At 39.3% G+C, this 27,923-nt stretch overlaps 1 protein-coding gene across 12 annotated transcripts in view; it reads left to right on the top strand.

Moving 5' to 3' along the window:
- The window catches only part of anks1b (ankyrin repeat and sterile alpha motif domain containing 1B), a 738,433-nt gene that overhangs the window by 696,588 nt on the left and 13,922 nt on the right, over positions 1 to 27,923 (top strand). For 5 of the 12 annotated variants that reach the window (XM_068004841.1, XM_068004843.1, XM_068004850.1 and 2 more), the window contains 7 exons: positions 10,090 to 10,197; positions 11,928 to 11,990; positions 15,681 to 15,860; positions 19,775 to 19,903; positions 20,487 to 20,558; positions 22,745 to 22,831; positions 26,605 to 26,742. In XM_068004841.1, coding sequence (XP_067860942.1) covers positions 10,090 to 10,197; positions 11,928 to 11,990; positions 15,681 to 15,860; positions 19,775 to 19,903; positions 20,487 to 20,558; positions 22,745 to 22,831; positions 26,605 to 26,742 — 777 coding nt within the window. The remainder of the gene's footprint in view (positions 1 to 10,089; positions 10,198 to 11,927; positions 11,991 to 15,680; positions 15,861 to 19,774; positions 19,904 to 20,486; positions 20,559 to 22,744; positions 22,832 to 26,604; positions 26,743 to 27,923) is intronic. The other 7 variants (XM_068004853.1, XM_068004844.1, XM_068004851.1 and 4 more) reach the window with 5 other exon arrangements.

Raw genomic sequence — 27,923 nt, 5'->3', positions numbered from 1 at the left:
GCTGATGCGGTGGAAGGTGAGGACAAGCGAAGACCCTATCTTGGTTTTGGGAGGGAGGGGAAGGGGTGAGAGAAGAGGTATGGGAAATGGGATGGACACGGTTGAGGGCCCTGTCAACTTCATTGGAGGGGAATCTTTGGCTGAGGAAAAAGAAAGACATTTTCTGAAGCACTGGTGAGGAAGGTGACATCGTCAGAACAGATGCAATAGAGATGGAGAAACTGGAAGAATTGAATAAAGTCCTTACAGGAAGCAGGGTGGGAAGAAGTGTAATCAAGGTAGCTGTGGGACTCGGTGGGCTTATAATAGATATTGGTTGACAGCCTATCCCTAGAAATGGAGACAGAGAAGTCGAGGAAGGGAAGGGGAGAATCGCAGATGGACCATGTGAAGGCGAGGGAAGGATGGAAATTGGAAGCAAAGTTGATGAAATTTTCCAGTTCAGCTGAGAGCAGGAGATGGCCACGATACAGTCATCAATGTACTGGAAAAAGAGGCAAGGGAAGGGACCTGAGTAGGACTGGAACAAGGAATGTTCCACGTATCCCATAAAAAGGCAGGCATAGCTAGGACCCATACGGGTTCCCATAGCGACACCTTTTATTTGGAGGAAGTGAGTGGAGACAAAGGAGAAGTTGTTCAATGTAAGAACAAGTTCAGCCAGGCAGAGGAGGGCAGTGGTGGATGGGGACTGGTTGGGCCTCTGTTCAAGGAAGGAGCAGAGGGCCCACAGGTTGTCCTGATAGGGGATGCAGGTGTAGAAGGACTGGACATCCACAGTGAAAAGAAGACGGTTAGGGCCGGGGAACTGGAAACAGTTAAAGTGGCGGAGGGTGTTGGAAGAGACTGGACAAGGGGAGAAAAAATAGTCAAGATAGGAGGAAATAAGTTCCATGGGGCAAGAACAGGCTGAAACGATGGGTCACCTGGAGAAGTACTGTTTGTGGATCTTAGGAAGGAGATAGAGTGGGCTGTGTGGGGATGGGGGACTATGAGGTTGGAAGCTGTGGGGGGAAGATCTCCAGAGGAGATGAGGTCATTGACAGTCTGGGAAACTATGGCTTGATGTTCGATGGTGGGATCATGGTCCGGGGGAGGTAGGAGATTACGCAGATTGGGTGATCATTTTGCTGAACACCTCTGCTGAGTCCGGAAGCATGATCCTGACCTGCCGGTCGCTTGCCATTTTAATTCCCCGTCCCACTCTCACTCTGACCTCTCATTCCTCGGTGTCTCTTACACTGTTCCAAAAAAGCTCAATGGAAGCTCGAGAAACAGCACCTCATCTTTCCTTTAGGCACTTTACAACCTTTCTGACTCAACACCGATGTCAATAATTTCAGATCATAATCACTGCTCCCCTTTTTTTTGTGGCACTGCAGCTGCTGGTAATGGTTCTGCTGTTGCCATTTACAGCTCCTCTAGACCCATCTTTTGTTTCTTAACTTGTCCCATTCCACCCTCCTTGCCTCGCACCATCATCCCATTTATCATTTAATCACTTTTGCCCTTCACCCTATCACAGACCTTCCCTTTTGTTCTTTCCTCCCCTCCCCCCTTTCCCTGGCTCCGTACTTGCTTAAAAACTGTTCACTCTTTAACATCTTCCAGTTCTGACGAAAGGTCTTTGATCTGAAACGTTAACTCTGTTGCTTTCTCCACAGGTGCTGCCTGAATTGCTGAGCTTCTCCAGCATTTTCTGTTTTTATTTCAGATTTCCAGCATCCGCAGTATTTTGCTTTTGAGTCTCCTTTCTCTGCTGACTTGAGGACCATGCATGAAATGTGTTTTTAACAGTCTCAACCTAGTTTCTAGGGCTCACAGCACAAAGTTGCCCACAATTCAGCGCTAATTGGTACCATTTTGGCAACTTACTCAAAAAAGGCAGAGAATGGATAGTGTGAGAAATGGATAAATTCACACTGGTGCAGAAGGAAGCGTTCTTCTGAGGTTTAAATTAAGGTACATTGTTGGCATAAGGTAGCTGAAGTTTTATTCTGCACTTGCTTTGCATTGTACCTGAACTTGGTGAGCTTAGTACTGACACTGGACGATAAAAGTAGACCAAGTTCAATTTCCCAGCACTGACATTCCTCGCCTTGATGGCAACATAATATTCAGCTCCTGTGCTTTTTTAAAAAAAAGTGAAACAGCTTGTGCTATGTTCAATTAATTAGGGAGGCTTCTTGCTAAGGGTCCCATTCTGTGTTGTTAAATTTAAGATACAATCAACTCCACTTATATTAAACCTAGATATTGCAGACGGCCACTTACAACCGACAAACCCTTGAATCGCACATCAAACCCTTAAAGTTCAATAGTAAATCTAACGATTACAGCAAACACTAATGCCATTTTCAATGGTTAGCAGCCATTGATCGATTCAGTTTGGAAGTAATCAGTTTGGGATTTCAGCACCAGGATGAGGTGCAGCCCATCGGGATGATCATTTGTTGGAGCAGCACTCCACACTGGAGCTGAAGCTCCAGCTGATCCCAGCACCCAGGGTTAAGTTTGTAATGTAATACATTTAAGTTTCTATGTTACCTGTGCTTTGCTGTTGAGCTGCCACTTGTGGTCACAGTGAATAAATTGTGAGAGAAATCATACGACAACTTAAAAAGAACAGCTACTTATGCTGAACAAAATACCCAAGATTTTCCTTCTCATTCTGTGGAGAAGCACCTGGCCTCGACTCAATGCCCCCCTTCAGTATGTGGAGGGTGTATCTTAATTTTTATTTCATGGTGTCAGACACAGTTACATAGGATGAGGATGAAATAAGAAATACAATGACTGCCCAACCTTTGCGGAAAATGAAGGTGTTGTCCTGCCAAAAAATAGAATTGATGTATATGAACAGAGCTGTTCTTAGCTCTACTAGAGGCCTGCCATCTTGGAATTAAGTATGGAGAGTTATAGCTCTGCATTCGCACCACCTGATGTTCGAATCCTATTTCTTAAGTTAGATGTGTCCTTGGATCTGGAGGACCAAAGAGTTGGATGAGTCCAGTCAGTGGAATGTCCATCCCCATACTGATTACTTTTTTTTAAAAAGCACTTTTTAAAATCTACTTGAAAAATCAGTCAAAAGGCCTTTGGGTAGGAATTACATTTTTTTGTTCCAAAATAAAATAAAATTATAGGGGTTGGAATTTCCTGTCGGGGTGCAATCAGAAAGTTACACCTAAGATTTTGCTCATTCATGCACTGATGTCTAATGGCACCCAAATTTCCTGCCAATCTCTAACATACACAGGAACATAAAAATGGGCGTAAACAAGTGAAAATCAGCATAAACAATCAGGGCCCAAGGAAAGTGTCGAACTCACACTATATATTCCTTCTTTAAGTACAAAAATTAAAGTTTCAAGCCACCTAACTATCATTCATTCATATTAGACACAGCATGTTTAAGAACATGCAATCATGGAAACTTTTCAATTTTTAATGTGACTTATACTGATGCCATAAAAATGCATTCAAGGAGACAGAAAATACAGTGCAGGTCTTAGTGAGGATAAGTAAAAAAAAAATCGCAATAAAACACCAGAAGAATGTTTCCTGCTGCACCTAAAATTCTGGGCTTAATTTTACACTTGTTTTGAACACATGTACGGCTCGTTAGCCTGGCGGCGGAGCTGTTACAATGAGTCAAAATGCATTTGGGGGCAGGAATCGATAGACAGGTGTAAAAGAGCAAGGAAATGTGGGCATAGCGTAATTACATGCATAACACATATGCATCCGAGTTTCTTTAGTCTTTTAAGCCAGGTATTTGCTTCACGCCCCAATTACACTTGTCTCTGGGTGCAAATAAACAGTAAATTCCACCCCTAGATCTTTTTTAGACTGAGTTAGACACGGGCCCGTTTAAAAATCTGGCTATACACTCACATTTTAGTTCTTGCTGCTCATCATTATTTACTCCATTTATTCCTTTTATATCCATGGGGGGTAATAATGTGTCAGTTTTAATTCATTTTCAGAGAAAATAACAAAAAAACAGCCTGAATTGTGAAGCACAATTGAGAATCAACTTTTGCACTTTACACAGGAACAGAATAACCAGACAAATTCAGTTTACAAAGGTGAATTGATTAGTTGTATAGCAGCTTTATGCACATTAGACCCATCAGGCCTATTCGGTTCTAATAACTCCGCACCCTAGAGACCGTACATAGAATTACATCGAATTACATAGAATGTACAGCACAGAAACAGGCCATTCAGCCCAACAGCTCCATGCCGGTGTTTATGCTCCACCGCGAGCTTCCTCCCTCCCTACTTCATCTAACCCTATCAGCATATCCTCCTATTTCTTTCTCCCTCATGTGTTCTCTAGCTTCCCCTTAAATGCATCTATGTTAGTCACTTCAACTTCTCCTTGTGGTAGCAAGTTCCACATTCCAATCACTCTCTGGGTGAAGAAGTTTCTCCTGAATTCTCTATTGGATTTATTAGTGACTATCTTATATTTATGGCCCCTAGTTCTGGTGCCCCCACAAGTGGAATAACCTTCTCTACGTCTACCCTATCAAATCCTTTCATATTCTTAAAGACCTCTATTAGATCACCCCTCAGTCTTTTTTCTAGAGACAAGAGTCCCAGCCTGCTCAATCTTTCCTGATATGTATAACCTCTCAGTTCTGATATCATCCTAGTAAATGTTTTTTGCACCTTCTCCAGTGCCTCTATATCCTTTTTATAATATGGAAACCAGAACAGTGCACAGTACTCCAAGTGCGGTCTAACCAAGGTTCTATACAACTTTTGTAAACAATTTTACAACACCAAGTTATAGTCCAGCAATTTTATTTTAAATTCACAAGCTTTCGGAGGCTTCCTCCTTCGTCAGGTAAATGTTCAGGAGCTCCTTGAAGCCTACGCATTTATACATCACAGAACAATACATGGTGTTTACAGACTGCCCCTGCAACTGCCCGTTGCCAAGGCAATCACCGTGTTCAGACAGAGAGGTGTCACCTGCAGAACCCCCGAATACACATTCAACAAAAAAACAAACAGGAAAAAAAAAACAAAAAAAAAAAAACAAAAAAAAACAGAGAGAGGCAGAAACATCCGGAAGGCAGAGAAAGCCAGCAAATGACCCATTATATTAAAAACAGATAACATTTGTTCGCTGGTGGGGTAACGTGTAGCGTGACATGAACCCAAGATCCCGGTTGAGGCCGTCCTCATGGGTGCGGAACTTGGCTATCAATTTCTGCTCGACGATTTTGCGTTGTCGTGTGTCTCGAAGGCCGCCTTGGAGTACGCTTACCCGAAGGTCGGTGGATGAATGTCCATGACTGCTGAAGTGTTCCCCGACTGGGAGGGAACCCTCCTGTTTGGCGATTGTTGCGCGGTGTCCGTTCATCCGTTGTCGCAGCGTCTGCATGGTCTCGCCAATGTACCATGCTCTGGGGCATCCTTTCCTGCAACGTATGAGGTAGACAACGTTGGCCGAGTCACAGGAGTATGAACCATGCACCTGGTGGGTGGTGTCCTCTCGTGTCGATGATCTGCCAGAGACACCCTGGGAACAGAGGAAGTGGTGTAATATTAATCACCTGGCAAAATGTTTCAAAAGTGCACTTCAAAGAAAGTTGATTCATATTAGTTTGTTTTTTTCTCAGTGTATATATGCTTATAGAAGCATATACAGGATAATACTCCTTTACTCAAAAAGACTGTGTACATGAAATTAAATCATGCTTCATTCTCTTTTTTACATTATCCTGTCAACATTACAAAATTTATACCCTTAAAACAAAACCGGAAGCATTTGAATTTGTGTTATTACTTACTTCATAAGGCAAGTAAACCTATAGGGTTTAAGCCAGTCCTCCAGACCAGTCTTCCCATTCCTCTTCAGCTTTTGTTCTTATGACATGTTCTCTTGTCCCTCCCTGTGGTCATAGCATTCAAATACTGGGACCTCATTGAAGGCTATTCCCCTATGATTGTCATTTTCCATGTAGGTTGATATCACAGGCAGTCATTGACAGAAAAATCTGGGACATTTGTAGCCAACTGCTTTAAGAAACATTCTGATATCCTTCAGCAACATTACAATCAAGAAAACAGCAACAAGGTAAAGCAACATTTGGTTGGTGTGTCAGTATTAGGAAGCTTTGGGACCTGTAACAGTGCACAAATGTAGAGATATTATGGCAGCCAATGTGACAACCCAGCCTAAGTGAAAAGTGGACTTTAAAACTCCTATGTACTTAATTTCACAAAGACTTTAGAATACAATGACTATACAGTTTCATCAATATATTGTAATTCAAAAATAATTATCCATGTAATTCCATGTCCACTGTAATTCCAACTGTGTCCTCTACATACTGTAATTTCAACACAATTACCTGATCATTTTTGCAGTACTTGCATAACTAAAATTCAAATGCCAATCCCATACGTTAGTGCATAAGGCTCCCTAAAGCACCAAGGAATAAGGACACAACCATTCCCCCATCACACATACTACATCATTTGAGAATATGGTCGTGCAGTCACACCTGCACCAGAAGAAACTTGGGACAGGTACAACTTTTCCATCAGAGATCAAAAATCAGAATTGCCCAGAAGAAAATTGCAATGAAATACTTCCAATCCTGGCCCTGTTTATTAAAACAAACTCCTCTGTTACACAAGAAATGGAACAAGTGAATCTTTCTGATTTTTTGGTACCGTGTAGCTGTACCATTTCTGAATGGGGCAGGAGTTTATAAATTTTCGTGGTGATAATAAATACCTGTTTTGTGTACCTAGGATTGATAGTAAAACTGGCTTATGCTTTGCTTTTGCATGCTAAGAGTATTAAAACATGCAAAATGTGATCAATTGAAATCTTTGCGTAAGAAGCACATAAGCCCAGCATTGACATTTGTTGATGTTTAATTTTATTAGGTTTCATTATGAGTGAATTCTTGTAACAGTTGATGCTTTTATGTTCTGAGAATGGTTAAAATATAATTTTGAAACTTGAACCGTTATGAATTCTGTAACTATATGAATTATCCTGTCATTAGTTTCAATGCTCAGTGCTCAGTAAGCCACTAAAGGGGAAAAATTGGATAGGGCCTGTTTCTGGGCGGGGGTATCAGATTCAGCTATTATTATGCGCCCAATGGTCCCTGCGCAGGCAGGACGAGATTTTCGTCAGGCCTGAGGACTTACCTGCAATCTGCGTTGGAAATCAGCGTGAACAAGGATTCCATACAGTTTGCACTTTCCACCAGCAGGGGGATCTCCAATCTCTTAAAGGCAGGCTATCTGTTAGAAATCTCTTAAAGGTAGCTGGTACTTGTTATTTGCTGAATATAACAGCCTGCTGTCTGCACAGAGTCTGAACAGAGATCAGACATCGCACATGTATAGCACAGATGCAGGTTCCATCCCTATTTTTACATACTGATGAGTTATGTTAAAACATTGAATAAAGGTTGCACACCACACCTCCATGCACTAAACCCCCCAACAAACTCTTTCCATCACTACTCAACTCTTCCAATCAGATGCTTCCTCTCACCCTCACACATTACCACTGTTGCAAGCTGCCGACCCACAACTCAGACGCCACACACACTGGCAGCTATTCATACATGACAGGCTCATTGCCCAGACACACGTCCCGGTTTCTTGCAGGAGAAGGTAGCGCATATCAGTAAGCATCAAGTGGCAATGGCATTCAGCCTCTCGAGCCTGTTCCGCCATTCAATGGGATCATGGTGGACCTGTGACCTAACTCCATATACCCACCTTAGCCCCATATCCCTTAATACCCTTGGTTCACAGAAATCTATCAATCTCGGATTTAGAATTCACAATTGAGCTAGCATCAACTGCCGTTGGCAGAAGAGCTTCCCAAACTTCTCCAAACCTTTGCATGTAGAAGCATTTCCTAACTTCACTCCTGCACGTCCTGGCTCTAAATGCTAGTCTATGCCTCCCTGTCCTAGTATTCAAGTATAGAAGACCTCCAAAAACGGTTACAAATGTCTGGGCAGCCAGAAGTAATAATCCAGCCACTAACCTGTAAATCCTGCATGGTCCCTTCAAATAGCGCCAGTGGGGTGTCCTCCAGGCTCTCTAAGACACGTTCAGATGGTCGGGGTTAAGATTGTGCGCTGATTCGAGCGTTAAGTCCCAAAATGATGTCTATCACTTCAATTCAGCATTGCACACTGATTGAAGCCATTTTCTCCCTATTTTACATGCTTTCAGCGTTCGTTATCTGCACCTGCACTAACTCCTATACCAAGATGGCGTCTGGCGCACGTCATGCTGGAAACGCGCGTGCGCATCCAAGACGCCAACTTGGCACTTCGGGAGGCCATGTAGTGCCGAAACAACGGATGCTACACGGTCCAATTTAGTACTCCAACTGTTAGAACATCTGGAAAGTTCTGCAGAATCAACAAAACGTGACGAGTGATTGGGCACTGAGCCGCGCGTGTGTAAGTTCAGGAGAGGATTGTGTTGAGAAAATAATTGAGTTCAACTGATGCATGAATGCAGTTCTTAATTCTTTTTGAGATCAAGTAAAATCTTGAGTGCTCAGTTTAGTTAATTTGTATTAAATGTGTTGATAGTGTATTGTCAACTGCACATACCTGTGACTAGCAAGTGTTTTAAGTTTAAGATACTCATTATAGATAAAACTATTTCACAAGGCCACATCCGTAAAGCTTCAGTCTGAACAAAATAACAGGGTCAGCTTAATTTACCATTTATGCAGTCTATTTGTAGCATATGAATACAATTTCCATCACACTATATGAGATTCTAGAACTAATGTAAACATTTAATGAAGAAGCATGTTCCATATTCGCTGAAACTATTATTCAAATTAAGGTATAATAGAAAATCAGCTTAGAAACGAGAAGCTGAGGTTTGACTCTGCTTCATTCAGTTGTCAATTAGGATGTGCTTTTTTGACCAGATAAAGCATTTAGATGAACATTGATTACTCTCTGGTCCTCAATACAATTATATCCTCATGCCAATCTAATGAGTGAAAATGTCCTCATCTAATTACTGACTATCACAAACATGGTGAAAGAAAGCATAACGCTTGGCTGAACACAAATAAAATCCATCGGGGAATGTAGAGAAATATTCTCCAAGGCATTGGGTAAGTTATAAGTCATGGAAACTGCCCTATACTGTGAGTGAAGCAGTCCCATGTATTCATAGATTTACTGGATGAGCTAAGCAAGGTCACTTTTGCACATTTGTGTTTGGTTTGGGTGTTCACGTTGAGCCAAAAGACTAATGACAATCTAAAAATGTATTAAAATAACATTAGAGAATATAACGTAGCTAACAGTGTAACAGTTATGGTGTTTTAACAGCCAGCTTGAGGCAGGTTGCTGTTGATTTGCTTTGGGTGATATATTCTCATAGTGTGTGCGTTTGTTGTTCGTACAGTTAAACACACACTGCTTTATTTAAATGGTGTTAGAACATGGATCCATTGTCCTGGGGTTTTTCTTTTAGCAGGTATGCGTAGCCGTTGCTTGCTTTCCTCTTATTATGTAATGAGTAGAATGCTGTCAACTGTATAATTAAAAATATGGATGACTACAGACGTGGCAATTCATTTTGTAGCACCTTCCTGACACGGCCTTCCTGTGATGTACATAAAAGATGCATAGCTTCTTCACCAGTCTCGCACAGCTACAGAAGTAGTGAAGGTCTAAAGCTAAGGAATTAAATCTTCAGTTGTAGGGATGCTTCTTGGCATTTCATCTAGAAACACTGCAGTGAGCTGTCAGAAGAAGGCTCGGGCTACATTGTGAGCAGTGATTGGCATTTAAATCTACAAGGAATAGATGAGAGGCTTGTGTCTTTTATCCAGTAAAATGATTTTTTAGAATTGCGCCTTGTCTACTTATGATGACACATTAGGACGGACCATAATTATCCTGCTAATTCTGTAACCACGTCGCAGTACATCATCCCTGTAGGATTACCTCCCACTGCAAGGTCGTTTACTAGTTTTGGAGATTTTTTTGGGAGATTTTTTTGTCTTCTGCATTCTGTGAGGACTCTTATTTGCATTGGTGAATCTTTCAGGTGTTGAAAATTAACCTTCTGGGTCACAGAAAACGAATCTTAGCATCACTTGGAGACAGACTTCACGACGAGCCTCCTCAGAAGCCTCCTCGAACCATTACTCTGAGGGTAAGCCATGTTCATACAATGTTGAATTAATATTGCTATTCGCATGAAACGTAGCACAGTATAATTTTAATTAGCTTATCTTAGGCCAATCTTCAGCACTGGCATGTATCATTATTAGCTGCTTGCCTTAGTAATCTTTCCTGTTCCATGACCACCACCAACATTCTTTGTTTTGTATGTGAGAATATTCCCTGAAGATCTTCCAAGCAATACTGTGAAATTAAGATGTGGAAAAAACTCATTTCAGATTTTTATTATTGTGACCTTTTGTTCAAATGCAGCCTGAAAAAAAAATCTATCAAATCTTTCAGTGGGTGTTAAAAGAAAAAAAAATCAATAACTATTCTCATTAAAAAGCAAACTCTATTTATCACAAATGTCAAAGCCCTTCAGCTACGGTACTGGGATTCAGGTAGTCACTGAGTCAATCTTGGCTTTAGTCTGCACCACATTAATGATTCCTCATCAGAACTTACAGCATTTCAAATCTTTTCAACATTTATTAACTGGCTGCTTTTTGTAGCCTTTTCAGGAAAGGAGTTGTTTTTTTTTTACTTCTTAAATCATTCGGAACATTTTTGTACCAGAAATTTTGTAATTATTTGCTGTTCATCTTGTTCTTTATCTTCATCCTATTCAACCACTTTTTTTTGCCTGATTGTACAGGACGGAGTACGCTAAACGGTTGTGCTCTGCTAAAGGAAATCCTTAGTGAGTGGTTCATTTCCTACGCAGGAAGCGAACCATTGAATCCAAAGGAAGGATTTTTGCAGACGGTAATGGATTGCTGTAGTTTGTGGAATCTGACACATTAAGATTCCAGCCAGGCTCTTCTGCACGCTTTTGATGGCTGTGTGAAAGCAAAACGTTAATCTCAATTTTTGGAGTTGCGAAGACAGGTTCACATTTTGGCTGTTCAAATGTTTTTTTTCACGTTCAACCTAAAATGTCACTGAAGCATTCATGGAAAGGTGTTCCTTAGTTCTGCTCACGTGAAAGAAAAGGGAATCCTTTCAAGGAGCATGCTTTTCAAATAATTCATTATTCAGTTAAGAAAGGAAACATGCAGTTGTCATGTTCACAAATACATACAGCATGGCAGAAATGAGCCTGGGGCCGTTCCGTATTCTTTAATAGTTGCCAAAAGGTTTTAATTTAACTGTTTTTTAAAAAGTAATAATTTTAATGCATATTTCAGAATATATTTTTCCCATAATTTACATTCAGCTCTCAAACAAAAGTAACAAGTCTTTACAGCTCTCTAAAGCTGTGTTTTACCACAGATGCATAGTCTTCAACTGGAATTATTTAAAAGTGCTGAAAGAAAAACAGGGAGTGCTGGAAATGCTCATCTTCCAGTTTCAGGAAACATTAGCCCATCTTTTCTTTTCTCAGATACTGCTCTACATTTCCACCATTTTACATTGTTTTAAAGGGCTTTCTGTTCTTAAAATCAGCAGAAAAAATAACTGTTTCCAGGCCACTGTTTGGGGACTCATAGAAATGTGCCCACAGATCCGTGCAATTTACATTGAACTGTTTGTACATTCGAACCTGCCTCCCACTGCTGGGAGCGAATGTTGTTAATTCTCATGCAGACCGCTAGATGAAGCACTATGCTATGATGGGACCCTCCATCTTGGAAGGAGGGAACAACTGACAAGAGTGGTGGAAGGAAAAGCCACTCGTATTAGGTGCTATTCAGATTGGATCTCTTTTTATATCAATAGGTCAGTTGTCCTGAATCCCGCAATGCCATCTTGCAAGATGATGTATATATCGTATCTTGGATGGTAAGTCACCTCACTCTGAAATAAGCTGAGCAACATGGACTTGAGGCCTTCTACCCCCAATAGAGTGCGTGTACACTACTTAATTTCTGATACCTGCCTCCACTGCAGGTTGTAATTACTTCTACACCATACTTTGCCCAAGGAACAGTTAACTCAAAACTCTAGTGCAGGGCAGATGGTCTGTCCTTCGTTCCTGCCTAGCTTGAAATGAAACGGACTGTCCAAGTTCTGTCACTCTTTTATATGTTGTCCTGAAAAAAATCATTTCATGTACATATTGTAGGAAAAGTTATGGAAACAGTTGTTTTAATCATTTTTAAATCCCTGAGATCATTATTTGTAATTTAAAGCAATTTTGCTGCCATCTGTCTTTCTTTGCAATGTATTTTGCCTATTCCTTTCTCTGCTGTGCAATAACCACCTGCCAACAGAAAGTGAGCACATATTGTAAGTAGCAGAAGCAATGTCTATGAATTCCAAATGCAGGCCCTTTTTAAGGGAACAGTTTGTGTTATAGTTACTGCATTTCTAGATCTTCTGCAGCTTGTAATATGCAAAGGCTAATCTGACAAATAAAAATAACCTAACTACAGAGATTTGAGAGATGCTGTCACTTCAGTTAGGACACCCTGCTCCCTCACCACCCCATTCCCATAATGAGCATGTACACAATATTATAGTCCTTAGATGGGTGAGGTATGGATGTGACTCAGGAAATAAGTTGAATGTCATTGGTGGTTTTTTTTCATACTATCTGTCACTGAATTCATCTCAGATGGCCTCAGGGTGCAAAGGGAAACCAGAAAGAAATAACTGAAGACGTGTTACCCTAAAATAGTTTTTATGGAAAAAAAAGTGATGCAAATTGTTTCTAGATATCTGGGTCAGGGAGGCAGTTAATAAATCAGGGTTTTTATTGGAGCTTTCATTCAAATCCAAGCAGTTTCACACCTTCTGTCATGAACTATTTCTTTTACACTATGTTTAGTGTATAGACCTTCCATTTAGAAGGAAATAGGATTTAAGCAGTTACTTGGCTATCATCATTCTGTGATGATCATTCTGATCTCCCATGATTCACATTACCTGGCCAGCAGTGGAGAAGAGCATACCAAGTATTTCTTTTCTCCCCATTGGTTGGACTGGAGTAGATATGACTGGAGTAGCAGGTCTAGTTGTGGAAATATAATGCTGTTGATACTTCTACTGTTTGGGACAGTGCTGTACCCTGTTTTGCCATTTTAGTCTTGTTAACCTGTTGGAAAAGATGTACCAAGGTCTCTGAAAGGATTAGATAAAGATTGGTGTGCAGTACCGTAGGTGATTCATATGCACAATGGTTACATTATTCAGGAGGAGACTTCTGCACAATTAGCCAGCACAATTGACATCAGAAAACAATATTGTTTATTGTAATGGATAAATAAATCTTGTTCATCATTTACATGCTGCCCTTCTATGACATTATTTGCAAGCACAGAGACAGCTTAGTCCAGTCCTCCCTCTTCATTGCCACCCATGACCCCAGGTCTGTCACAATGCTTTCCATCTGCCTGTCTGATATCAAGCCATGGGTGAGCCAGAACCTTCTCTAGCTCAACAAGGGCAAGAATGGTCGGCTTCTGCCAGAAAGTGTATGCCTCATGGACTGATTCAGTACCCCTCCTGGCTGCTTACACAGGCTCTGCGATCCTGAATTGGACTTCACGTTCCACATCAAGTCTGTCATCTAGAGTTCCTCCTCTTACCTTCACAATGTAGCTGGCCTAAGCCCCTACCTCACCCCTCACTTCTCAGCCCCTCACACTACCACTGAATCCATCATCCTGTTATTTCCTTGCAGGATTTCTCCAACACTGTCCTTGCTGTTTATGTAATCTACAACTCATCAACAACTCTTCTACTCTTATCCAATCCTACACTCCTATCATCCATATCTTCACCTAGCTTCATTCTTGTCCATTCCCCAAGTGCATTGACTTTAAAATCCTTGGCCTTCTTTTCAAATCCCTCCATGGTTTTGCTGGTCCCACCTTTGCAATCTACAGCTCCATGCCCCAGCAAGTGCCCGCCACTTTTCTACCCCTCCATTCCATCTTTGGTGGTAGAACCTTCAGCCATCAGGTTGCACACTCTGAAATTCTCTTCCCAAACTCTCCAGCATTGCTACCTCTCTTTCCCCCCACCTTCAAAAGCCTCATCAAATTCTAGCACTTGTGACTGTGTCTTAGCTACATCCCTTAATACCCTGCCATCCCCACTTCCTTCTCGTTTGGGTCACACGAGAGTTACATGAAAGGTGGTATTAAACTGTAAGTTGTTGTATTCTATACAAGGAAATAACTTGCATTTCTATAATACCTTATCGTATTCTTAAGACATCCCAAGGCACTTGACAACAAATGGATTACTTATTCTTTACTGAAATAAAGACCTTTGATTTGTCTGCTGTGTTATTGATGGTAGTGGAGAGGTAAATTAAAAACCAGCATTTTGCACATCTGAATTTACAAGGTATAGAAGTCTTCATTTGAAAAAACAGAATATTCAGTAGTTACAATACATCAGTTCAGAGTGTACTTCAGTCAAAGAACACAACATAGATGTAACATTTTGCTGATTACACAAGGGTAGAAGATACCAAAACAACCATCTAAAGTCCATCCTTTCCAGGACCTGTGTACAGTCTGATTAAACAGTTAACTGCAGTCAATATCTATGAGGGACAAAGCGTAATGTAACAACAGCTTTCCCCTGGGTTTTCTACATTTCATCAAAGCATAAAACTAAAAAACAAACCCTGAAAGAACTTTGTCAAAAGTAATGATAGATGGGGTGTTTGCCTAGCTCAACTTTTGTGACTCTTTCAAACACAAAATCTTGGGAAAAGTATCCCTTTATAATTTATTCAACCAATGTCTTATAAAGATGGTCAAATGTGGCATCAGTTGGTTGGAGTGCCAATAGAGTCAAGGGGAAGGATTGATTTTCTCCACCTTTCCCCTCCCCTCCATTACCCAGCTTAAATTTCTGACCTCAGCTACATTGTTGTGGGGAGGCATAGAGCTGAGACCAGACACTACCTCGCAAAGGGGAGGAAAAGTCAAAGAGGGGAGTCATCCTGGGCCACTGTCGCATGTTTGTTAGTTGAATGGTGGGGGTTATAGCCAGGGGGGCAAGTTGGCAAGAGGATTTTCATGAAACAGGCAGGTTGGAAGAGAAAAAGAATCTTTATTGCCCATTATGGGAATCATGAGCCTTAGTTTCATAAATATTTAACCTGAAGGAGCCTAGTGAGCCCAGTTTGTCTGTCTCATTAAGGAGCATGTTACACAAATTTGTTTCATATACTTTTGATTTCTATCTCCAGAGTCACATTTTTATACCGTTTTTTGTGTTAATGCTGAAATTAATGACCTAAAGCAGTTGTTTAATAATCTATACCAAATAGCTCTTGCTAGGTTACTGGTGATACGCCAAGATTAAAACTACCTGAGAGTTCCATTCATTTGAGATAGATTATTTAGGTGTGAGGGCTGTAAATATGTGTTCTGAATGTTTCAACAATTTGAAATGCTTAGATTTCACACTGATGAACAACACAGAGGAGCTAAACCATTAGGACTGGGAGAGATTCAGTAACATAAATCATAACATTAATTAATGCGTTGCTATTTGCTTCTGGAACAGGACCCTGGGAACAACACTCCTCCTCAACTTTCCCCATCCCTTAGCCAAAGCACTTACACTGGTGGCTCTCTTGATATCCCCTCTTCCCATTTAATGATGCAAGGGGACGCAAGAAGGCGAATCAATGACAGCTACTTTGAGGATATGCCTAGGTCAAAACTGGAAAGACAAATGGCTCAGGTAAATTGCATTGAATAACATGCAATAGGTTGTTAACCTTGGGTTCCCTTTGCACTAGTTTGGCTTACTTTCCTCATAATTGTAAGTTTGTTTGTCATACTATATTCCAGCACTACCTGATAATCTATCAGTTCTGACTCTGTTATAGCTTGGTAAAATAATATTAATAAATCATCATCAATAATAAAACCTTTATCATTCAGATTCTCACTGGGATAGAAAAATGTTTTATTTTAGTGAGTTGTAGAGATTTTCAGCTTCATGGTTTGAGAGATCTTCTGGTATTTATATAATTGTGGGAGTTTGTGCCAATTTAGGACTCTGAGCCTAAATGAAATGGGAAATATGTCTCTGTCTGCATAAAAACAGTCACTGCATTTCATTGTAATTCTATATATAGCACTTAAGACATTAAGGTGCTGTGTATATTAGTTTTGATCAGCCGGGTGTCTGACACACATGGACATCCTTGACATTGTTTAAGAGTCTCTGAACCAAGCTATTGCAAAATTTTTACTTGTAGAATTTCCATTGTGCTGATAAGAGTGTATAGTCTCTCCCCGTAGGGACATACTCCACTTACCTAATCGAGAGACCTTAAGCGCAGTTCTTATTAATATATCAAAATTGCACAATGCAGAGCAATGGTAAACTTCTTGCTGCTTGTCCAGCCAGGACCACCCTAATCATTAGGGTATTGGTTTGCAGAGCTGGTTGGAGTCAAATGCGAGGAATTCCAACCCCTAATGGCAGATCTTCCCCTCCAGGTTCCATTAGTCAGCCAGATTGCAGGTCAATCGGTAACAGTGCTCTGGAGTATTGCAGGCCTACCTATTTCGGGTATCCGATTACCAAGTCATCCACAGAGGTTTGATTTGGTTCCAAACTTCCATCACCAGGTGATCGTGGAGCCAAAAAGACTCTGCTTACCTCTCTTTCCCCCCCTCCCCCTCCCCAGAGGATATTCTAGTTGGTTAAGGTGCCAAATGAATGCAGGTATTGTTGTGTGAATGAGTAAAATTCAAAATGAATAAATGTAAAATGTATAGTGGAGGCTTCTTTAGATAAAATCTTATTTAGCAGTTTAAAAAACCTTGGCACAAGTCAAATTTGAGCATGATGGATCGTCCTAAATTTTTGCTGTAATAAGGAAAAAAAGCTGGTGTGGAATCTCCTTTCTGAAACTGCATAGTGCCAGTTCCTGTTGTATTTATAACATTTTGAAGCTTGTTAAAGAGATTTGGAGCTAACCTTTTCAAATCCCTGTGAATAAGAAGTTGACAGCTTAACTTTCAGGATGCAGATGGTGAAGACATGCATACGTCTAATGGGAGAGGTGTAGTACTAATCAGTATAAAAATAAATGGAGACGTGCACACTTAGAGTCAGACCCCCATTAACATGGGACAAGGAAATTAAGAATGTAAGAAAATATCATGGATAAGAAATGGACATTTGGTCCATTAAATGTCATCCTTTCGTACTCCAATTGATCCAGCCTAATATCCAGCTGCACATTGAACATCCTGTGATATCTTTGACTCAATTATCATACGTGGTGGATCATTCCAAATGTTTTCTCACCCTTGGAGAAAATATTTTTTTCTCTAATGTCTATTTTAAACTTACTTTTCACCAATTCAAAAGAGCCCTATTGTCTGTCTGGCCTGACTTATCTTGAAGTAATATTCTGATTTACTTTATCTATACCATTTAATACTTTATATATCGAATCAGATCCCTCCTTAAATAGTTTCTCTCTGGACTGTTGAGCTTAAGCTTCTCTAATGCTTCCTTTACACTTGGGCACTACTCTGCAGCCTCTCCAATACATCTACTTTGTGTTTTGAAGGATGATGACAAAAAGTGTACACAATATGCTAAGTGTGGTCTGACCAGTGCATTATAAAGCCTCAGCATAATCTATGTTGTGGCTGTGTATCTCAGCATCTTACTAACATTTGATTTGGTTTTTAGTTGCTTCCCCATATTGTCTTGCTGTTGAAAGTGACAAGTCTACTGTTACTCTCTGGCCCCTTTCTAAGTCTCCCTTTGCTAATTCTATTACCTTCATTGTATACCTATGTCACTTATTTTTTTCCACTCAATATGCAATGCTTTAACTTTGTTAATATTAAATTTAATTTGTCATTTGGGATTGCCTAATAGCATAATTGATCTGAATCCATTGTAGGTTGTTGCCTGCATCATCTACCCTTACTTATTTTAGTGTTTTCTTTAAACTTAAACTTACAATTGGTCTGAATCTTGCGTAGGAAAGAAGCAATTGTGTTTTAAGCATAGATTCTTGCAGTACTCCACTTCAGCTTCCCTTCTTCTTATTCTGCACTTCTCATGAGTACCTTTTTTCCAATTTTTTTATCCAGTCCACGATCTACTCTGGATTCCCATGGCCTTTATTAGTAGTTTCTTATGAGGAATCTTACCGAAGGTGTTCTGAAAATCCAAATAAACAATATCAAAAGGATTTCCACTATCTGTGTTATTTATTCCTTAAAGAAATTGACAAGAAAACCCATTCTAAATCCATACTAGCTGTTTCTTTTTAAGCTGTTGCTTATAGATACTACCCCAGCCTCCATTATGTTATCCACTGTTGATGTTTGGCCAAGGCCCTGTAGTTATCTGGGTCAGATATTTTCCTCCCTTTTAAAATACTACATTTAAGATACTACATTTGCTTCCTGTGAAACGTCCCCAGCACCCAGTGACTCTTTCATAATTATAGCCAATATCCCACAGTTCCCTAGTTGCCTGTAGCATTGCAGGGCATTTGACAACCATCTCCAGGGATATGTTAGTCCTTTAGTTCATTTAACTGGTTAAGTACCTTCTCCACAATATTTCAGAAACCTCTGAGATATTCGTTGTACTATAATAATTGGATAGTATTTTTTTGCCTAGTGAATATTTCTGAGAAAATAATCATTAAATAATTCTATTTTCCTTTCATTCTGAATTACCCCGTCACTTTTAATCTTTGGAGTCCCAACTTCCTTCCTAACTAGTCTCTTGTTAGCTGAATATTTGTTTTATTATTTGTTAATGTCTTTTACTATATTCATCTCTATTGCTTTCTTTGCACCGTTGATAATATTTTAGTCTGTTTTAGCTTTTTCCTATACTCTCCCAAATCTGTCCCCTGTCTTTTTCCCAGTAAGCTTTGTATGGATTATTTTTCTTTTTTCTTCCACATTAATTGCCCTATTCATCTATTTTGGGGACTGCTTCTTCAGCATACTAATATTTTCTTTGATATATACTTATCTTACATATTTAATGTTAGTTTTAAAAGTTTTCCATTTTTCCTCATCTGATTTATCTCTGAGGAATGCATCCCATTTAATTTATTTTGGTTGATCTTTCATTCCGTAGAAGTTTGCCTTACTGAAATCGTATTTCCGTCCTAGTCCTCACTGGCACTGGTTGCCAGAAGATCTAACTTCAATAATGTAATAGCCACTCGCTGTGCAACTTTAAGGCTTAGGACTTGATTTTCTTTATTGATACTTCTGTGACTTGGAACCAATGATGTTACTGTTGTGGGAAAAAAAACAACATAATTTGTTTTCTAAAAAAATTCTCCTTTGCATCACTGGAATGTTATGTTGAAGGTGGCATAGACACAAAGAAGAGGACAGCACGGCTACCAGGATTTGATATATGCCCTAATTATTTATAATTATCAATGCACACTTTCAGCATGTCTTATCTTGAGCTGGATGGAGTCTAATCACGGTTGGGCTTAAGTGCCCTCCACTCGAAGAGGCTCCATTGAAAACAAATGTCATTAATAACATCTTAATAGTCAGGTCACTTTTTAAAATAAATGTTGTTATCAAAGCTGCTGCGGGTTCAGTATTGCTGTGGTTTAATTTTACTTACATATTCAGCAGGCAGAATGGAGTGAGCCTTCCATTACTCTTCGGCCTCCAAATGAAGCCACGTCATCTACTCCTGTACAGTACTGGCAACATCATCCTGAGAAACTGATCTTCCAGTCCTGTGACTATGAAGCATATGTAAGTACCTGTTAGATAATAGGCACAGGGGGAGGGTAAGTTGGGGTTAGCATGCTGTACAGTGATTTATGTGCATTCGCTTCTCGTACTGTTTTATAGCTTCTGTATTACACTTGGAACAAGAAGTAATTTGAGACAGTCAGTGATACTATCGTACAAACACTTAACAAGCTTGTACCAAATTTCCCCCCCACTATTTAATGGAAGTGTTACACCATTTATCCACCATTATTTGTTAATGTCTTTTACTATTGTCACCTCTAATGCTTTCTTTGCGCTACTAATACCTATTTTAGTCTGCTCTAGCTTTTTCCTATACCATGCCTGTTCCCAGTAGGCTTTGTATAGGTTGTTTTTCTTTCTTACTGCCACTTTAATTGCCCTATTCATCCATTTTGGGGTCTGTATGTTCAGCAGCTAATTTGTTCTCTGATATATGCTTGTCTTACATATTTAATATTAATATTCAAAATGTTAATTTTGATTGCCGAAACACACTTTCGAAAGTATTTATTACATATTTTCAGCATTCTGCTATACAGGAATTAGGACAAAATGTAATTTTCTTTTCTCTTATATTTAGTATTTAGGTTCTATGTTGGTTAAGGAATTGCGAGGAACAGAGTCAACACAGGATGCATGTTCTAAGATGCGGGTACGTTGTCTATTGTAAGATTTTCAGTGTGATAGCTGGGCAGTACAAAATTGTGTCAGTGGAACTGAGATACTCGTGGGGAATTCACATCAGTGGTGATGTTAAGCAGAGATTGACTTAAAACCCTGGCAGAATAGAGGGAAAATCTCCTTTGTGTACAAGATGTAGAGAAATTGTAAACATTCTTAAAAAGCAATGGGTTTATAATGTTGCTACACCCATTGTGTTGTTGAAATTAACCCCCATAATTATCTACACATTCAGGGGTTGAATTATGTGCTTATTAATATATATAATAAGGAACTGGGTGACACAAACTCCTCAACCAAAAAATTAATGGCTGGTTATTGCTTTATGCTTCCTGTTCAATAAGGCTGAGATCAGGAACATCTCTACCTATGCTGCTCAATTCCATTACACCATTCCCTATGCTCCAGTACACAACTCAACTATGCTACCAACATAACTGTTATATTACATAGAATTACATAGAATGTACAGCACGGAAACAGGCCATTACATATAATGTACAGCACAGAAACAGGCCATTTGGCCCAACTGATCTATGCTGGTGTTTATGCTGCACATGAGCTTCCTCCCATCCCTCTTCATCTAACCCTATCAACATAACTTTCAATTCCTTTCTCCTTCATGTGTTTATCTAACTTCCCCTTAAATGCATCAATGCTATTCACTTCAGCTACTCCTTGTGGTAGTGAGTTCCACATTATAACCACTCTTTGGGTAAATAAGTTTCTCCTGAATTCTCTGTTGGATTTATTAGTGACTATCTTTTCTTAATAGCCCCTAGTTTTCGTCACCCCCACAAGTGGAAACATCGTCTCTATGCCTATCAAACCCATTCATAATCTTAAAGACCTCCATCAGGCAACCTCTTCTAGAAAAAAGAGCCCCAGCCTGGTCAATCTTTCCTGATAGGTATAGCCTCTCAGTCCTAGTATCACCCTTGTAATCCTTTTTATAATCTGGAGACCAGATTTGTGCACAGTATTCTGTGTGGTCTATCCAAGGTTCCATACAAGTTTAACATAACTTCTCTGCTTTTCAATTCTATCCCTCTAGAATTGAACCCTAGTGCTCGGTTTGCTTTTATTAATGGCCTTATTAACCTGCGTTGCTACTTTTGATACCCTTTGCTCCTCTACCCCATTTAGACTCTTATTTTCCAAAGGAGTAAGTGGCCTCCTTATTCTTCCTACCAAAATGCACCACCCCACATGAATGAATTTGCCAATTATACAACCATTCTGCAAGTTTTATGAATCTTAAATCTTTTAGTCGCTGCAAAAAAGTGCCATTACACAGATGTGTTTCAGGACATTCAAAGATTTTTTTTGGCGGTGGGAGGTGAAGAATGAAGAATTACGTTTTTGAAGTGGTTGGAGCACTTGAAAAATGTGTGTAATGCGTAAATAACCACCCCTTTTTGCCAGTATGTTGGGGAGAAATTCCTGTTCTGGTTGCTTTGGTGCCTGAGTGTGCAGAAGCTTTATTACAACCTGCAGAATATAGATTAATTAACTCCTGCTCCGGAACAATATGAGGCTCTAGCCATGTTGCCCTGTGTTGTATTGCCATCTCAGCACAATACCAGTTATCTTTTCAAAAGGAAGTGGTTAGATGTTTGAATATGAAACATTTTGAAGGGTTTGGGTAAAGGGCATGGGACTAAGTGGATAGCTCTTTCAGAAAGGCAGCACAGACATTATAGGCCGAATGGCGGCATCCTCTGCTGTAAAGTTCTAGCAATTTAACTTGTCCAAGTGTTCTGTAGTGTACCTGATTTGCATACCTGTTTTACTCTTCTACACCTTTCTAGAAGCTGTTTTAAAATAATCCTCCTGTCAGTGGATGCATAATGTTCTCCACTGTAGACTTAGTGTCTGTGATTTTATTCTTTTGGAAATTTTCTAATTAGCAGTTAGACTCTTCTGTTAATTGAATTACCAGCATTAATATTATAAGTAAACAAGATTGTCACAAAAAGATATCTGCTGTCAGCAAGAACTAAAACTACAGTCAGTTTGTTCAAAGAATCAAAAAGATTGATTTTCAAATATGCATTCAGAGGAGAGCTGCAGTAGTGCTCACTCAATTTGTTGAGAATGTTTTATGTTCCTAAAATCATTATTTTTGAAAAAGTAAGTCACTGTCCTGTTTCCCAGAAGTCTTCAGAACAAATGAAGAAGATTCCTACAATTGTACTTTCAATCTCGTACAAAGGGGTAAAGTTCATCGATGCTGCAAACAAGGTAAGTGAAACCCATAGGAAGTGAGATTTTTCTTAATGCAACTGGGCACTGCACCAATTCCAATAATTTGGAGATTCTGATCTTGTATTGCAATAAATTGCATTTCTATTAGTCTTGAAAATAAAGGGAGTTATAGAGATTGTGGGTACATTTGGAGCCAAGTTCAGATTTAATTGAGACTGATGGGATGAAAATCTTTTCCTGCCAGCTCTAATGTTTCAAAGTCATATGAGTTTGGGCTCAGCCCAGTTTTTGGTGGGCACAGGTCCACATCACAAAACTGTCTGCTCGCTACCTTGGTCCTAAATTGGCACTGTGAGGCTACAAGAAAGACTGCTGCGTGTAATGGAATTGTCATAGAATCATAGAAAGTTACGGCACAGAAGGAGGCCATTCAGCCCATCATGTCCATGCCGGCCGAAAAAGAGCTATCCAGCTTAATCGCACTTTCCAGCACTTGGTCCGTAGCCCTGTAGGTTACGGCACTTCAAGTGCACATCCAAGTACTTTTTAAATGAGTTGAGGGTTTCTGCCTCTGCCACCCTTTCAGGCAGTGAGTTCCAGAACCCCACCACCCTCTGGGTGAAAAAAATTCTCCTCAGCTCCCCTCTAATCCTTCTACCAATTACTTTAAATCTATGCCCCCTGGTCACAGACCCCTCTGCTAAGGGAAATAGGTCCTCCCTATCCACTCTATCTAGTCCCATCATAATTTTATATACCTCAATTAAATCTCCCCTCAGCCTCCTTTGTTCCAAAGAAAACAACCCCAGCCTAGCCAATCTTTTCTCATAGCTAAAATTCTCCAGTCCTGGCAACATCCTTGTAAATCTCCTTTGTACCCTCTCTCGTGCAATCACATCTTTCCTGTAATGTGACCAGAACTGTACGCACGATTGAAGCTGTGGCCTAACCAATATTTTATACAGTTCTAGCATAACCTCCCTGCTCTTATATTCTGTGCCTCGGCTAATAAAGGAAAGTATCTCGTATGCCTTTTTAACCATCTTATCTACCTGTCCAGCTACCTTCAGGGATCTGTGGACATGCACTCCAAGGTCCCTTGTTCCTCTACACCTCTCAGTATCCTCCCATTTATTATGTACTCCCTTGCCTTGTTTGCCCTCCTGACACAATGTCACATTGGTGTGGCCAAATAGATTTGAGGCACATTATGGGAAAGTGTTCTGTCTTCATCAATATATAACAAATCTATTTACAATACATTTAAACATATTTCTTTCTTCAAAACTCTTTCTTCCTTCAAAACACTTTCTTTCTTCAAAACTCATTGGGGAAAACAATTCGGTGCCATAAAGCAACATTTTTACAGGCAAATGTACAACAATGAATAAAGGGGGGAGTTTTGAAATGAATCTTCCAAGAACATAAAGCATAGAACGAAAAAAAATTCAGCTTTTAAAGACTGTTCTTTCCAGAGACCAGATACCATCAGCTATATCATGGGTGTTAACCAACTCATTTAATCTTCTGAGGACAGGTTCTTTAAAGATTCCCACTGCGACCTACGAAAGAAGATAAATTAAGCCCAGCTGGAGAATATCTATCGAACCTTAAATTCTACATTGTTCATCCGTCACCAGTTTCGTTCCTTGGTCCAAGCAGAGCACTTATCTACTATAAGGAAGGGAAAATTCCTTGTAATCTCAAGTCTTTCTTGAGAGTTGTTAATTTTGTCCTTGTGTCTGCTAGTTCTGTATTCACAGTTCATTTAGGTAACCCTCTTTCATCAATATTATCCATTCCTGTCAGCTTTTTAGAAATAAGGCTTGCCAATTTAACTTAATGGTCAGAAAATCCTGGACACCAGCACTTGAATTTCCAATTGGCTTCCTGCCAGTAGTGCAAAGTCAAAAAAAAATCCCTAATAACCCAGATGTGGCTTCATCAATTGTATATACGAAGTTAAACATTTCCTTTTGTTATAGCCAAATGGCTTTCAGATGATTCGTAGTTACGTGAATGACCTTGTCAATAATAGCTTCGCATTGACTGGATATTTTCACACCAATTCCTTTTCCATGTATGGTAATGGACAAAGTTGTTGTACCCTGGTGGGATTGGGCTTCAGTGAATTCCACAATTCTACCAGCCTACTTTAAAATAGGATCGCTTTATCGTGTACACACTGAATTACGTAATCACATTCATATCTATGTGTGATTCCTTACCCTATTTCCTTAATGGGTCCAGATCCCTTTGCATACCATTAATCTCTGCTGTGTTTGTCATTTGGTCACAGAGATTGATGCACTCAGAACATTTTAAAATATTATACAATATTATACCAGCAATGTAAAGTGCAATAATTGTGAAAGACTATAATATAAATTAAATAAGTAGGAGATCAATGTAGGGAGTGTACTAGTTCATTAAAAGATATAATAAGAAATTAAATTTTACATAATACCATCCTAATGTTTCATTGGTTTGGAGTGGAAAAAAGAGCAAATTGCTCTAGTTGTCCTGGGAGCTAGACTGGCCTAATTTCATGGATCCACAATTTTTTTAAAACGTTGTCGTACATACAATGTAGAGGAGACCTGATCAGAACTTATTCTTTATTAGAGCTGAGCATTCAAAAAAAAGTTACAAAGCATAAAATATTTAATTCAACACCAAATAGACAAACTCCCATGACCCATGCAAGTAGAGTTATCAGCTTTTTCCAGGATGGAAGACCACACTACCATCAAACTAACAGCATTAGATTCTCCCGCACTGTAAATTTTGTGATGGTATAGTTTCATCAAAATATATAACCAAGTTACACTGACATTGAAATGCTGTTTAAAAATGGCTGCAAGTTATTTAGCTCTTAAAGGCCAAATGTTGCCTCAGTACAATTCCAAAAACCGCAGAGAATTGACCTGTGGCAGCTGAGATTCAGATATAGGTTATCATTTCAGAAAATCTGTTCTCCCTCTATTTATAACTGAAAGTCTGCCAGAGGTCTTACTTAAACATGCTTTTACACTTTAGCTTGAAGCATTTGACTTGAGAAGTTATCTCCCATTCCATTCAGTTTAATAGAACTGCCTCCTGACTATAGAGAAGCAGATTCGGTTTGTGTGATCCAAAACTGTTGCCAGCGAAATTTTTGATATTGTCAGGAGCTTTTCCTCCAACTGATTAATTAGTGATTTTACTTTTTATGTTGCAAACTTAATATCAATGATTGTTCACAATTGACAGAAACCAAACAGCAGCTTGTATAAATATATTACCATGCAGGAATAATTTTGAGTAACATTTTTTGTTGGTTTTGTAAAGGGTACCGTTAGTCGTAGTATGATTGTGTAATGATTGCTGCTTTGGCGTTCTTACTATCTTTTTATTCTCCTGTGTTGAAGTCAGAGTGAGTGAGCGTTTGTCACCTGTTCACCTAAATTGATGCAGTCAGAAAGTTTTATACAAACGTACATATCCATGCAGCTAACAATGTAATGTGCAACAACTATGTTGTGAAGCACTATAACATAACTTAAACAGGCAATGAGTGAGTTGCAGTTGTTTGCCTGATTTAGCAAGTCTAACAAAAGTTAGACTTGCTAAATCAGGCAAACCACTGCAACTTTTGTATATCTCAAACAAAGCACCTAAAAGCAATTCCATGTGTCCCTACATAGTAATGAGCTTTGCTAATTATATGCAATAAGTTTCATATATTTTTGTGTTCACCCCTGCAAATGCTTTTTTTTCCTAATATTTGTAAACCTGCTAATTTTAGCTCTCTTTTTTACCATCTACAGAATATCATCACAGAACATGAAATTAGGAACATTTCTTGCGCTGCTCAAGACCCTGAAGATCTTTCCACCTTTGCCTACATCACTAAAGACTTAAAGTCAAGTCACCACTACTGTCATGTATTCAGCGCATTTGATGTGGTCAGTCTCTTGACATTTTTCATCTTTCTCTGAACTGCTGACGAGGTTCTGATGTGTATTTTTTTCCCTTTCCTGGTTGGATTCTTATTCACTGGTAGGAGACCGATTTCAGGAGCTGGGTTACACTCACTTCTGACTACAAACAACTAGTAGTGTTTTCTGTTTCGGATGATTGCTGCATAATTGGATTACTTTGAGCCATTGTCTGAGAGCTGTGCAAAAGTTAACAATAAATGCACAGCATATCTTCTAAGCCCTAATACTTAAAGACTACTGTCTTGATATTGGCCCACAACCAAAACAAGCGCTGATGTGTGCGCTCCCTCCACATTGTTCATTAAGGACGTTCAATTTCATTATTTTCATTAGAGTAAAATTAAAAATGTAGTTAATAAATTGTCCTTTGAAAGTGTGGAACTTTTTTGAAGATTGCATTTGAAACTAAGAAAAAGATATAAGTGAGCAAATTTATTATATTGCATGTCCAGACATTTTTTTAAAGATGGTTTATATGCATCACATTCTGCTATTGGTGGCCACATGGATTGCTTTAGAATTGTAGGAAGCAACCAGACCTTTGCTTTAAAGATAGGTCACACATTATTCAATGAATGATCGTTAAAATCAGCCCTGACGTGCACATAAATCAGATTTTATATTTAAAAGACAGATCTTCCAGACACTTTTCATTTTTCTAAAAACAGTTTGATGAATGACAATATTTATAATTACTTACATTGCTTTTCCAATGGAAAAACTTAGGGCCTTGACAATTGCTCATAGCTGGCAGGATCGGAGAATTTGATTGGATGCCATTCCTTTTATTGGGTATTTGTGTATACATAATATATAATGCCAAACACTACTCCTATATTACCATTAGAATGCTCATGCAAATATTCTTAGGAACAGCTAGTGTTCTGACTTGAACAATTTCCCATAATGTTGTTCATAGTTCTCACAATGTTAAATTTTTAGAGATGAGCAAAGTATATTTTCTCCCAGTGTTCGAGTCCATTGTGTACCACAGTTGGCTTCCAGATTAATCGAGGAGCGCATTGTAGACATGAATCTTTACACTCTGCAGAGTTGGCTAAGTGAAGCTGTTGTTGTACAGTTACAAAATAAAGCTGCCACTATCTAATATCCACTAAATTCTACAGTACAACATGTTTCCATAA

This window comes from Heptranchias perlo, chromosome 24, assembly GCF_035084215.1.
Source record: "Heptranchias perlo isolate sHepPer1 chromosome 24, sHepPer1.hap1, whole genome shotgun sequence".
Taxonomy (NCBI): Eukaryota; Metazoa; Chordata; class Chondrichthyes; order Hexanchiformes; family Hexanchidae; genus Heptranchias; species Heptranchias perlo.
Note: the sequence above shows the minus strand (reverse complement) of the source record. Positions and strands in the feature narration are given on the sequence as shown.